Source organism: Crocodylus siamensis, chromosome 10, assembly GCF_052110815.1.
Source record: "Crocodylus siamensis isolate JL-2025a chromosome 10, ASM5211081v1, whole genome shotgun sequence".
NCBI classification, from domain to species: Eukaryota; Metazoa; Chordata; order Crocodylia; family Crocodylidae; genus Crocodylus; species Crocodylus siamensis.
In genome coordinates this window covers 41225057-41238315 of record NC_143404.1, presented here as the reverse complement: position 1 = coordinate 41238315, position 13259 = coordinate 41225057, and the positions used below count along the sequence as shown (strand labels likewise).

Sequence of the window (13259 nt, the reverse complement as noted above, 5' to 3'; positions counted from 1 at the left end):
CCACTTTCTCCCTCACCATGGGGACATCTATCTGCCCCATCCCCCCCCATAGACCTAGGCTGTATTCCTGGCCACGTACATGTGTGCGCATGCACACATGCATGTGGTGCCCCCTGCATCTTGCTCCCCACAGCCCTTTTGCAGGCTGGAACTCTGCCAGCCTGCAAGGCAAAACCTGCCGTTTTGCACGTTTTTCTGCAATGAATAGAAAACCTGGATCCCTGCATGATACTGGGAATCCAGGGTAAATGCTGTCCTAGAGTCATGCAGCCTGGGACTCAGACTTGATGTTCCCATCTCAGAACTGTCCTGCCCAATTAGGGATGGGTGGTCTCCCTACCCTCTTCCTGAGGGGGGCAAGGGCCCTTGGGTTGCCACTTACTTGGCACCTGTGTGCTAAGCTGTAAAATCTGGTCTCGGCGCTGGTTTGACTGAGATTTACTAGGAGAGAAGAGTCCTCCCAGAAGTACCAGGGATATGCAGCACAGCAGTGGGGAGAGGATCTGGAGATATACAATTCAGAAATAAATCCTGTGGCAATCTCTTGGTTTTGTCAAGACGAGGGGATTACCACAGGATTTATTTCTGAACGGTATATTTGTAAAGCCAGTGACATTAAGCCATGTTCTGATTCATGTTTTAAATGCTTTGGGTGGGAACCATTGAACTAGTAACCTGTCCATGAATTACTTTACTTGCAGCAAGGCAGAAGTTCCAAACTGTGGTTTGCAGACAACCATCTTGTATTGTTTTACTGGTTTCCTCTCTTCGTGACCAGCAGATTCTTAGGTTCTTCATTAGGAAGACTACAGAACCATAAAAATAACTGCAAACGGGAAGATGCAGCCATCCTGGCTAAATCTACTAAGGGCTATTTCTAGACAGGAAGATAAGAGCAAGAGCCTTCACTGGCACTTGAGCTACAGGACATAAGACGAAAAATAACTGAAGGTGTCAAGCTGTGAGATGCCTCTGCAATTTATTTAAAAATTACCCCTCATGAACACTGAGCTGGAGGCTGAGGAAAAGTGATTATCATAGCTGCAGGATAATTTTCTTAAGAGCTAGATACTTTGGGCTATGTCTGCACTATTTCTGCAGCAGTTTTGAGTATGACAAACTAAGATAAGACTGAGAGAATACAGGTCTGCCACTGCAGGATGGGAATGCAGTCACTTCTGAAGTGGAACAACAGCACTGAATACTGATCATTGGGAAGTGCTGCCAGATCCACTCATAGGTGTGCAGACCCAAGACAGGGCAATTCATTCAGTGGGAAGGAGACTATCTAGCCTCATCTTATTTGTTTTCCGCCTACCTGTCTATTTTACTCTCCAGGTCTCTCACTGAAGCCTGCAGTTCCATGTTCTGATGCTCCACTTCTTCCCATTGCCTTCTCTCCCCTTCCAGGTCCTGCAGTGCAGCCTGCAGCTCTGTGTTCTGGTGCGTCACCTCCTGCCATTGACTTCTCTCCTCTTCCAGGTCTCTGAGTGCAGCCTGCAGCTTCGTGTTCTGACACTCCACCTCCTGCCATCGTCTTCTCTCCCCTTCCAAATTTTGCAACACCGTTTGCAGCTCTGTATTCTGATGCTCCAACTCCTGCCATCGCTTTCTCTCCCCTTCCAATACCTCCTGGATATGTGCCACCTCCAGCACCTTTTGGTTGGACAACTGTTGTGCCTTGCTCAGACGCTCCCGAGTCTCTTGGTCAATCACTTGCCAGGAATCCTTGGCAATCACTAACTGAAGTTTCAAATCTTGCACCTGAAATGAGAATGCAAGAGTCAAAGGTAAAAGCACCAACCTATGTGAATTTTGTGGGGAAAGGGGAGAAGCAGACTAAAGAACCATCTTATCATGATTTGCATTACCAGGTTTGCAGTAGATGTGGCTTATGTTTTTGAAGATCTAAGTGGAGAAATATATTCCCCTGAAATATCAGCCAAGAAACTAGGTACAGGAGCATTGTGATGAAAGACATGTTGCCACTCCTTGTGGTAACCAGCAGCAGGACAACAGAGGGACAGTCTCTTAGCCCAATAATGCTGAACCTCTGGCGCAGAGACCAGATCCACCATGTGGAATCATGTCATTCAGCCTGTAGGTCTCCTCACAGGTCCAGACATTTGGCAGGGAGAACTGTGGCAATTAACATTGTGCCACCAGTCCCTGACTGGCCAATTTCCAAGCTCTGAGGACCAGATAACCTGGCCCTGAGCACAAGGCTAGGGCCAAGTGCTAGCTGGCATGAGGTTCAATCTGGCATTCAGGGCCAGGGCTGGAGCTAAGGCCAGAGCCAGGGCCCCTACCAGATCAGGCTCTGGTTCCGCATGCTGGATCTGGCCCATGAACTAACCCTGAACCACTTATCCAACCCACAGGGCTGAAAGGTTGGACACCATTATCTTAGTCCATTTGGGTTTAGGGGTTAGCAGCAGGGTTAGGGACGACTTCTTTCCCTGGCCAAACAGAGATCATGGCAAGGAGCAGGGAGACAGAGGGACCTCATTCAGTCCAGTTTGCAGTGACTCTAGTAGCAAGATGACAGACAGAAAGATTGTCCCTCCATCCATGTGGACTGGGGGTAGAACAGCAGGATGACAGCCAAAGGACAATACCCCAGCTGAGTTGCAATTGGAAGCTAGTGATAGGGCAATAGATAGATTGACAGTCCCTAAACCCTGTTGGAAATGGCAACAAGCAGCATAGCAACAAAGAGGTCACTCCTCTTCCCAGTTGGGACTGGAGATGGCAGCAGAAGGACCATTTTTTCTGCTAGCTTGAATCTCTGTCTCTGTCCTTGTGGTGTATGGACGTCACCTGATTTTGCAGGGTATCTCGTTGCTGGACGAGGGTACTTGTTTCTTCTTTGAAGGTTCTGATCTCTTCCCTGTGTCTATTTTCCACTGCTTCCATCCTACTCTGAACTTCCTGGAGCTCTATCTGCAGCCCTTCCATGGCATCCTGTAACCAACCCCAAAGAAATGAGTTATTGGACTCTGTGATATATCAAGCCCACTCCTTTCTTTCTGTACCCCAGAATCCTCCTTTCAATATTTTTCTCCTCTTCACTTCTCCTGGATGACCTTGCCTCTGAAACCCATCTGGCAGCTAGCTTTCCTTCTAATTTACCTTCTTCCTCATTCTACTGATCTCTGACTTTTCAGGCCTCTGTCCAGACACATATTATAATCATCTCCCTCTATCCTCTTCTTCCAGTCTGTTACAGAACTTCTCTCGATGCTCTGCTGTTTTACACTGCTCTCCACTGTCTCGGTCTCCTTCATCTCTTCTTTCATCCTCATCTTTTCGTGTCACTTTGTGCCAGGTTATTAACTGATTCTTCCTTCTCCACTCCTTCCTGTTGGACACACCCACCTGCTCCTTCCCCTGTTGCTCCTGCATTTTCTGTTGAAGTTGCTCCAGCTGCTGGTAAGCATCTGTCAGCTCTCCTTGTGCTTGGAGTAGGGCTTCCAGCAAAGCCTTCCTCTCCCTCTCTTTTTCTAGCAAAACCTGCACAGAAGAGAGGAAAGTGAAATGAGCTGGACAGATCTCAGAGGCTAGCATGCCCACATATCCCAAAACTAACATATTACATGTCTCTGGTCAAGGGTTAACTATCATGCACTAACATTCTTGGGATGTCTGTATGATGAAATGTTAAGGTGGGCCCTGGAGAATCTCTGTGGTTTCAGGAATTTTTTTCATCTCTATACAATTTAGTGATTTTACTGCAATACCTGCAGGTCTGGGGATACTGCTGTACTCAAAACCTTTGAGAGAGGATGTTTTGGGTTCCTTGCGTACACTACATGTATTACACAATTAACCAGTTAATCATGCAATCAATTTAGACTGGTCACGCATACAAAATAAGACTGGCCACAAATGCAAAGTAATCATCACACATTTAATTGGTTAACTGCACAATAAATTAAGACCAGCCACAAGTGCAAAGTAATTACCCCTTGATAAAATTGACTATCCTACTATAAAAAGAGCCAACCAGCTATAAAGTTAGTGCTTAAAAATGTGTAACAACTCTATAGCTGATTTTTATCCAGCTTTAATTTGAATGTGTAGCAAGGCCCTTAAGCTTGCAAATAAGGTTACTGGCATGGAAGGAGACTGGCAGGGGACAGGAGGTCTAGACAACATACAGCTCCCAGGACACACACCATAGTAATAATTCATATGCAGTGCACAGACTCTCTTTGTTTAATTTATTAAGTTCCAATTTGGTGAAACTGTCCAGCATGAGTCTTTAAAAATGTTTTTTAAAACAACTTCAGGGAATTAATTCATCAGGAGTCAAGGTTGTATGCAATGTTCAGTAACACTAACAATAAAAAGTTGGGGGTGCACTGGTAAGGATTTTCTTGGCTGATACCGATAACCGATTATTAACCAGCCATTATGGCCAATACTGAACCAATAATCAATATTTAGTAATAATGCAAAGCGTTTTAAACTACTGACATAAATAAACCATTTTTTTGTTTGTTTTACATTTATAACACACACATAGATGGATGGATAATTACATAGATGGATGGATAATTTTTTTGTGTTCCTGCTTCTAGAAACATTTTGTAGCAAAATAAAAGCAAACACATTAAACTTCAAAACTTTTACTTTTAAAATGGTAGTTTGCAGTATAAACTTTTCAATTACATAATGATTCCCTTAAGAACAAAGTCATTATAAAACTCAATAGTTAACTTGTTTTCCAAAATCAACCCAATACATTCAGAAAAATCGGCATAATCATAACAATTTTGGCTTCAAAAGAAACCCATGAGAAATGCAGGTCAATACATAAAAATTACAAATGAAAAATGTTGAGGTACAGTCTGTAGTCATAGAAGCCATTGTAATAATAATAATTTACTTAAACTTTAGCATAGCAAGTGAGTGAGTGGAAGGTTTTTCTTGACAAAAAGCAACATTTCTGCTTTTTCACACGAGTCGGTTCCTCTTCACATGCACAACATGTGAAGCTGCACTGAAAAGCTGTTCGCTCTCAACACTGTTGCAGGGGGTAGAGAGAAACTTAAAACTTCCATGCAGCTTCAGCCAAAATGGGAAACTGACCTCTGTTGCTCTCCCAGTATTTCAGCACTTCTTGGAAGCATGGGCTCACTCAAGTAGCCTTGTTTCTGAAATATTACACTGTTGTTTACCCCTGTTTCTACCCCAGGGGTACTTTCCTCCAATATCATACATTGAACACGGGGATCTCAGTTCTGTAGTGCTGTCATCTGCTTCCTTTGATTTCTTTGTGGTGGGCTCTGCCAGTTCTGTGTCATTCCTGCCTGCTTGCATTTTTTCCAGGTGTGCTGCCAACATTTCTGTAGCCAACAGCTTTTTGCTATTATCAGTAAAGTACCTGTCCTTGTACCAGTGTTGCAATCCTGTAGAGAGGTTCTGATTCAATATCAGCAAAGCGTGTTTCCATGGCTTCCAGCAAAGTAACTTTCATAGTTTTAATTCCGTGGTCTGAATCTATAACTTTACTTAAAAGTCTTTTTAAGGCCACAATGGATGGGATGATGCCAGAAGCAGACGCTGAGGATGAACTCAATTCACATATTAGTTCTAGAACTATCATTACTTTTTCCATCGGCCCCCACTGATGTACAGTGAGAGTTACAGGGATTTTATAGTCAGCTGCATAGTGCACGTTTCTGCTCCAAAAGGCTTTGCAGTGTGCAGTAAGTGCTGTTCCACCTTGTCTGTACATCCTGCTGTAACCTTTTGGAAGGCATTCCAAGCTCAGGCTGCACCCCTTGAAGACAAGAATAGGACAATGGAGAGTGTCTGAACCACCCAATGATTTTTCATTTGATAGCTAGTATGTCAGACACGCTGCACTGTGATAACACTCCTTCATTCACAACCAGCTGGAGTATATGTGCTATACAAGGTAAACTTGACAAACCTGAGTCTTTAATCACCTTTCTTGCATTATCCCTAATAATGGCATGTACTTCTGTCTTTAGGATTTTCCAAGCTGCAAACATCTTGTCAAATGCCATTGAAATAGCATCAGCTGTATGGGAACTGTTGAACTCCTGAGCCTGTAACACTGCCCACTGTAAATTATACTTCACATCTATCCACTGTGCAGTTAAACTCAGCATTGACACAGGTGAGCTCCAAATATCAGTTGTAAAGCTAAATGCTAATACACGATCTTCTTCAACTAACTTCTGTATGTGTTCTAAAATAACACTGTACAGTTCTGGCAGTGCAGTCTCAGCTATAAACTTTCTGCTGGGCAGTGTGTAACGAGGCTCCAGGCATTCAATGAGATGGTGGAATCCAGTATCTTCTACAATGGAAAACGGCTGATCATCTAGAGTTATAAATTCCACTAAACGGCTAGTAATTGCTTTAGCTCTGGCTTCTCCACTTCCAAATTTCTGTGTGCGTTTTAGTGCTTCGTATAATGACAGCTGCTTTGGTGCAGACTTTTCCTGCCCTGCTTCTTTCTTCTCTGTAGTCATCTTTTGGAAATCATTGTATTCAATAACATGGTGTGTCCCGAGGTAATGTATTAAGTTTGATGTGTTGAAATCTTTAGTGGTGTCACCTCCAAGCAAAATATTTGTAGCACAAATTTGGCAATCAGCTGTTCTGTTCTTTTCGAACACTTAAAAAAAATTTGTATCATGCTTCTTTTCAGCATATTTACCAGCTGATTGCACGGTGCATGGTGCAACACAGTATAGTATAAATCTATTTACTGATTTACGCTCCAGATGGAGCCCTTGGGGGGGTCAGCAGCACCTTGCCCCCTGTCTGTGGCAGTTGCCTGGCGGGGCCTCTGAAGCCTGGGAGTGGGGTGGGGAACGGGAGTCCCCTCACCTGTCCCATCTGTGCCCAGCTTGAGGCCCTGGAGAGGCAGGTGGGAGAATCACAGGCAGAGGTAAGCAGGCTGCAGGGGATCAGGGCTGCTGAGAGATTGATGGGTACTTTCATTCTCTGCAGGATTGCACACATAGTGGGGAGACAATATGGGGGGGACTCGACATGGAAGTATGGAAGACAGTCACCTCTACAGCCAGACATCGCACTTCTGCGACAACTTCCCCAGTACAGCTGGGGAACAGTTATGAGGCCCTGGCATTACTGGAGGAGAGTGCAGCAGAGGAAGCCACAACCACTACCATGCAGACTGAGAGACAACCAGACAGCCCAAGGAAGAAATGCCGAGTCATAGATTTCATAGACATTAGGGCTGGAAGGGACCTCAGAAGATCATCGAGTCCAGTCCCCTGCCCGAGGGGCAGGAAGTCAGCTGGGGTCTTAGGATCCCAGCAAGATAAACATCCGAATTACTCTTGAAGGTGTTCAATGTAGGTGCCTGAACCACCTCCAATGGCAGACTGTTCCAGACCTTGGGGGCTCGGACAGTAAAGAAATTCTCCCTTATGTCCAGCCTGAAACAGTCTTGCAGTTGTTTATGACTGTTCAACCTCGTCATCCCTTGCAGCGCTCTGGTGAACACACATTCCCCCAGATCCTGGTGGTCACCCCTGATAAACTTATAGGTGGCCATCAGATCACCCCTGAGCCTGTGATTTTCCAGGCTAAAGAGCCCCATGGCTCTCAGCCTGTCGTCGTAAGGTCTGTTTTCCTGACCTCTGATCATGTGCGTGGCTCTTCTCTGGACTCTCTCAAGTTTCTCCACATCCTTTTTGAATTGTGGAGCCCAAAACTGGACGCAGTACTCCAGCTGCGGCCTCACCAAGGCTGAGTACAAGGGGAGAATGACATCCCGGGATTTGCTTGAGAAGCATCTATGGATGCAAGCCAGCGTTTTGGTCGCTTTATTAGCCGCAGCATCGCATTGCAGGCTCATGTTCATCTTGTGGTCAATGATGACCCCCAAGTCTTTTTCTTCTGTAGTGCTAGCCAATGTGGCATTGTTGAGCCTATAAGGATGCTGCAGGTTTTTCTTCCCAAGGTGGAGAACCTTGCATTTTTTGGTGTTAAACACCATCAGGTTCTCATCCGCCCATTTGCTGAGCCTGTCCAGGTCAGCCTGGATCATCCGCCTGTCTTCTGGTGTGCATGCTTTGCCCCAAAGTTTGGTGTCATCGGCGAACTTGGCCAGTCTGCTTCCGACTCCAATGTCCACATCATTAATGAAGATGTTGAACAATATGGGTCCAAGGACAGAGCCTTGAGGGACCCCACTGGTCACAGGACACCATGATGAGTGACTTCCATCAATTACTACCCTCTGGGTCTAACCACAGAGCTAATTTCCCAGCCAGCGGATCGTGGTGGACCCAAGGCCACAATTGGCCAGTTTCATAGAATCAATGAGTCGGAAGGGACCTAGAGAGATTATCGAGTCCGACCCCCTGCCACGGGCAGGAAGGAGCACTGGGAGTGGGAAGGGTCGTAAGACCTCAGCCAGGTGCCTATCCAGTCTTCTCTTGAAGACTTCCGGGGAAGGTGAGAGCACCACCTCTCTGGGAAGCCTATTCCAGGCTCTGGCCACCCTTACAGTGAAGTAGTTCTTCCTAATATCTAACCTAAACTTATCCTCCCTCAGCTTGTGGCCATTGTTTCTGGTAACTCCAAGGGGGGCCCTGGTGAACAGACTTTCCCCGAGTCCCTGCTGGTGGCCCCTGATAAGGTTGTAGGCAGCCACAAGATCCCGCCTCAGTCTCCTTTTGTGGAGACTGAAAAGATTCAGGTCCCTCAGCCTCTTCTCATAGGGCTGGCCATGGAGGCCCCCAACCATACGAGTGGCCTCCTCTGGACTCTCTCCAGGTTCTCCATGTCCCTCTTGAAGTGCAGTGCCCAGAACTGGACATAGTACTCCAGCTGCGGCCTGACCAGCACCGCATAGAGGGGGAGGAAGACCTCTCTGGTCCTGTTAGTGATGCCCCTGTTGATGCATGACAGGGTGCGGTTGGCTCTGCCTATTGCTTCGTTGCATTGGCAACTCATATTCATCTTGGAGTCAATCCTGACTCCAAGATCCCTCTCTGCCTCTGTGCTGCCGAGAGGGTCAGCCCCTAACCTATAACCATAACTCTGGTTCCCTCTCCCCAGGTGCAGCACCCTGCACTTGTCCTTGTTGAACCGCATCCTGTTCAGATCCCCCCACTTCTCTAACCTATCCAGGTCTGCCTGGATGTGATCCCTGCCTGCTGGTGTATTCACTTTACCCCACAGCTTGGTGTCATCAGCAAACTTGAACAGGGTGCACTCCACACCCTCGTCCAGGTTGCTAATGAAAATATTGAAGAGCACCAGCCCAAGGACCAAGTCCTGGGGGACTCCGCTGCCTACAACCTCCCAGGACGACATCAACCCGTCCACCACCACCCCCTGGGTGCGCCCCTGGAGCCAGTTTGCCACCCATGTGACTGTGCATTCGTCAATGCCGCAGTCCCTCAGCTTGCCCACCAGAACTGGGTGGGACGCTGTGTCGAAGGCCTTCTGGAAGTCCAAGAAGATGACATCGACTTCCTCCTTCACATCTAAGCTCTTTGTTACCTGGTCATAGAAAGAGACCAGGTTAGTCAGGCAGGATCATCCTGGCAAGAACCCATGTTGGTTACCCCTCAACATCACTTCCCCTGCAGGGCTCTCACAAATGTGGCCCTTGATAATTTTTTCAAAGACCTTCCCCAGGATAGAAGTGAGGCTGACTGGCCTGTAGTTGCCAGGCTCTTCTTTCCTCCCCTTCTTGAAAATAGGGACCACACTGGCCCTTTTCCAGTCCTCAGGGACTTGGCCCGAGCACCAGGAGTCCTCGAACAGCTGTGCCAATGGCTCCGCAATGACACCAGCCAATTCCCTCAGCACCTGCGGATGAAGGTCATCCGGGCCCACCGACTTGGAGACATCTAAGCCCTCCAGGTAATCTTTAACTATGTCTGAACTAACAGTCGGGGGACTCACATCCTTCCTGGGCCTCTCTACGCTATCACCCAAGAGCACCCCATTGTCAGCAGACAGGAACACGGAGGCAAAGAACTTGTTGAAGAGTTCTGCCTTCTCTTGTGCGTCTGTCACCAACTGCCCTGCCCTGCCTCGTAGGGGTCCAGTGTTACCCCAAGACTTCTTCTTGCTACCTATATACTTGGAACAGGACTTGTTGTTATCCTTAATCCCAGAAGCTAATCTAAGCTCCAGTGCTGCTTTAGCCTTCCTCACCAAATCCCTACAAGCTCGGATCAGGGAGGTATACTCCTCCTTTGTACCTCCTGCACAAGGTGTAGGTCCTGTACTCATGTCAGGAACATTCGTGAGTGGCTAGACCTGGCTGACTGCTCCTCCCAGCTGATGTCAGGGTAATTCATATCCCCCATGACCACAACATCCTTTGCACGCACGGCCTCCCCCAGCTGCCTGGAGAATTCCAGATCCAGCTCTTCCTCCTGATATGGTGGACTGTAGTTAACCCCTACCACCAGATCCCTCTCCCCCAGCCCTCCTTGAAGTTTGACCCACAGGGTCTCAGTTAAGCCTTCCTCTGGTCCCATTTGGAAGGTAGAACTGGTATACTGTTCCCTAACATAGAGCGCAACCCCCCTTTTTTCCCATTCCTATCTCTTCTAAACAACCTATAGCCTTCTATTTCTAATGCCCAGTCAAAAGTTTCATCCCACCATGTCTCCATTAGGCCAACCAGGTTGATTTTACTACTTGCAAGCAGGAGAGCAAGCTCCTCCTGCTTGTTCCCCATGTTTCTTGCATTAGTGAAGAGACACCTTAATCCCCCCGAGGGAGCCCTGGGCACCCCCCCTTCCTGAGAGACATCTGGTCCCTTGTTATATACCTGAGCTCTTACCTGGGCAGGTCCTACACCTGGTTGAGTTTTCTCTTGCTCCTGTGGATCCCCATCCCCCGACGAACTTAGTTTAAAGCCTGCCGCAGGAGGTCATCTAGCCTGTAAGAAAACAAACTCTTACCTTTGGGGGAGAGATGGAGACCATCATGCCCCAGGATGCCCTCTGCTCTGAAGTGCTCATTGTGGTCCACGAAGCCAAATACGGCGTGATGACACCAACTCCAGAGGCAACACCAAGAGGTGATCATGGGATACCAGACCAAAGGCTTTTTTGAACTCAAGATATATGACATCAATCTCTTTTCCCTTGTCCAGGTGATAGGTCACCTGGTCGTAGGAAACGAGATTGGTCAAGCAAGACCTACCCACAACAAACCTGTGCTGGCTATCCCTTGGGAGGTTGGCGTCTGCCAGTCCATTAAGGATGGCCTCCTTAATAAACTCTTCTAAGACCTTCCCCAGGATAGAAGTCAGGCTGATGGGCCTATAGTTAGCCGGATCCACTCTCCTCCCTTTCTTGAAGATAGGCACCACATTGGCCTTCTTCCAGTCTTCGGGCACTACACCACAGGGCCAGGAGTTTTCGAAGATCCGTGCCAGAGGCTGGGCTATGATGCTCGCCAGCTCCTTGAGTATCCTGGGGAGTAGATTGTCAGGGCCGACTGACTTGAAGGTATCCAGCTTCTCAAGGTGTTCCTTCACGAGATCAGCATTAATGGAGGGCAGGGGATCTCCAACATCCAGACCTCCCTGTCTTGTGGTGGGCATGGGCGCCCCATGGGACTGATGAAAGACCGACGCAAAGTACCTATTTAATAGGTTGGCTTTTTCCTGGGCATCAGTTGTCCGCTGTCCCATCTGGTTCAGCAGGGGTCCAATGTTGCCCTCACTTTTCCTCCAGCTCGCCACATATCTGAAGAAGGACTTTTTATTGTCCTTGATGCTCAAAGCTAGATGGAGTTCAGATGCAGCCTTGGCGTTCCTGGTTTGCTCCCTGCAGGACCGGACCAGTGCAGAATAATCCTCCTTGGAGGTGAATCCCATCCTCCATCCTTTGTAGGCCTTTCTTTTTAGCTTTAGGAGGTATGCTAGATCCCTGGAGAGCCAGGGGGGCTGCTGTGCCTTCTTGCTTCCTTTCCTCCGAAATGGAATAGACTTAGCTTGTGCATTGAGGATCGCTCCCTTGAGGAGCAACCACTCTTCTTGAACTCCCCTCTCCCTGGGGTCCTGGTCCCTTAGGGCCTGACTGACAAGTCTCCTGAGCTTGTCAAAGTCAGCTTTCCTGAAGTCAAGGACTTCTGTGTTGCTGACTGACTTGCCAGCTTTACAGTGGATGGTGAAGGTGATCAGCTCATGGTTGCTGTCACCCAGCTTCCCATTGATCACTAGGTTGCCGATTAGGTCATTCCCAGTAGCCAGTACCAGATCGAGCAGCGCTTTACCTCTCGTTGGCCCATAGACTTCTTGAGTCAGGTTGAAGTCATCCATGCACGAGAGGAAGCTTTGCGACCGCTTGGATTTTACAGAGTGATCCTCCCACGAGATGTCCAGGTACTTGAAGTCACTCATGACAACTGTGGTGCTGGAGCATGCGGCCTCAGCCAGTTCCCAGGTGAACTCTGGTCAAGCTCTTGACTTTGGGTGGGAGGTCTGTAGTAGACTCCCACTGTTGTGTCCCCTGTGCCATGCTCCCCACAGATTTTAACCCACAGGGTCTCCAGTCGTCCATCTTGGCTGCCAATATCAGCTTGCAAGGACGCGTAGCTTTCCTTAACATAGAGAGCTACACCCCCGCCCCTTTTATCTACACAATCCCTCCTGTACAGGGTATAGACATCTATACCTGTGGTCCAGTCACGGGTGGAGTCCCACCAAGTCTCCATTATCCCTATGACATCGTAATTATTTGCATTAAGCAGGAGGATGAGCTCCTCCAGCTTATTCCCCCAAGCTCCTGGCATTTGTGTATAGGCAGGCAAGTGTCCCCTTGGGGGCTCTTGCCTTGCTCACAGATTGTACCAGGGCTTGGGCAGGGGTGGGCTCCCTTAAGTGCCTTGGCCTGCTGGCTTTGCAAGGGTTGATCAGCAGGCCAGCAGTGGTGGTAGTCCCCCTGTCCCCCAGTGGGCTTAGTCTAAAGCCCGATGGAGTAGGTCAGCCAGTCTGGCTGGGAAGAGCCTCCTCCCCAGAGGAGAGTGGTGGAGGCCATCTCTTCCCAGCAGCTCGCTGCCTCTCTCACCAAAGGGCGGGCTGTGGTTATGGAAGCCAAAGCCTCCCCTATGACACGAGCACTGCAGTCTTTGGTTAACTATGTGGATCCTCCTCTCCCTCCTCAACCCTTACCCCGAGACTGGGAGGATCGAAGAGAACACCACCTGTGCCCCCAGACCCTTTAGCTCTGCTCCCAAATCCCTGTAGTACCTCATGACCCAGCTGGGAG

The 13259-nt window shown here is 48.2% G+C and overlaps 1 protein-coding gene across 7 annotated transcripts in view; it reads right to left on the bottom strand.

Annotated features, from left to right (window-relative positions):
• Positions 1-13259, bottom strand: part of CEP250 (centrosomal protein 250) — a 125308-nt gene that overhangs the window by 37810 nt on the left and 74239 nt on the right. For 6 of the 7 annotated variants that reach the window (XM_090064153.1, XM_090064156.1, XM_090064158.1 and 3 more), the window contains 3 exons: positions 3379-3513; positions 2821-2964; positions 1319-1764 (listed from right to left, as the gene is read on the bottom strand). In XM_090064153.1, the coding sequence (XP_089920279.1) occupies positions 1319-1764; positions 2821-2964; positions 3379-3513 (725 nt within the window). The remainder of the gene's footprint in view (positions 1-1318; positions 1765-2820; positions 2965-3378; positions 3514-13259) is intronic. The other variant, XM_090064157.1, reaches the window with a different exon arrangement.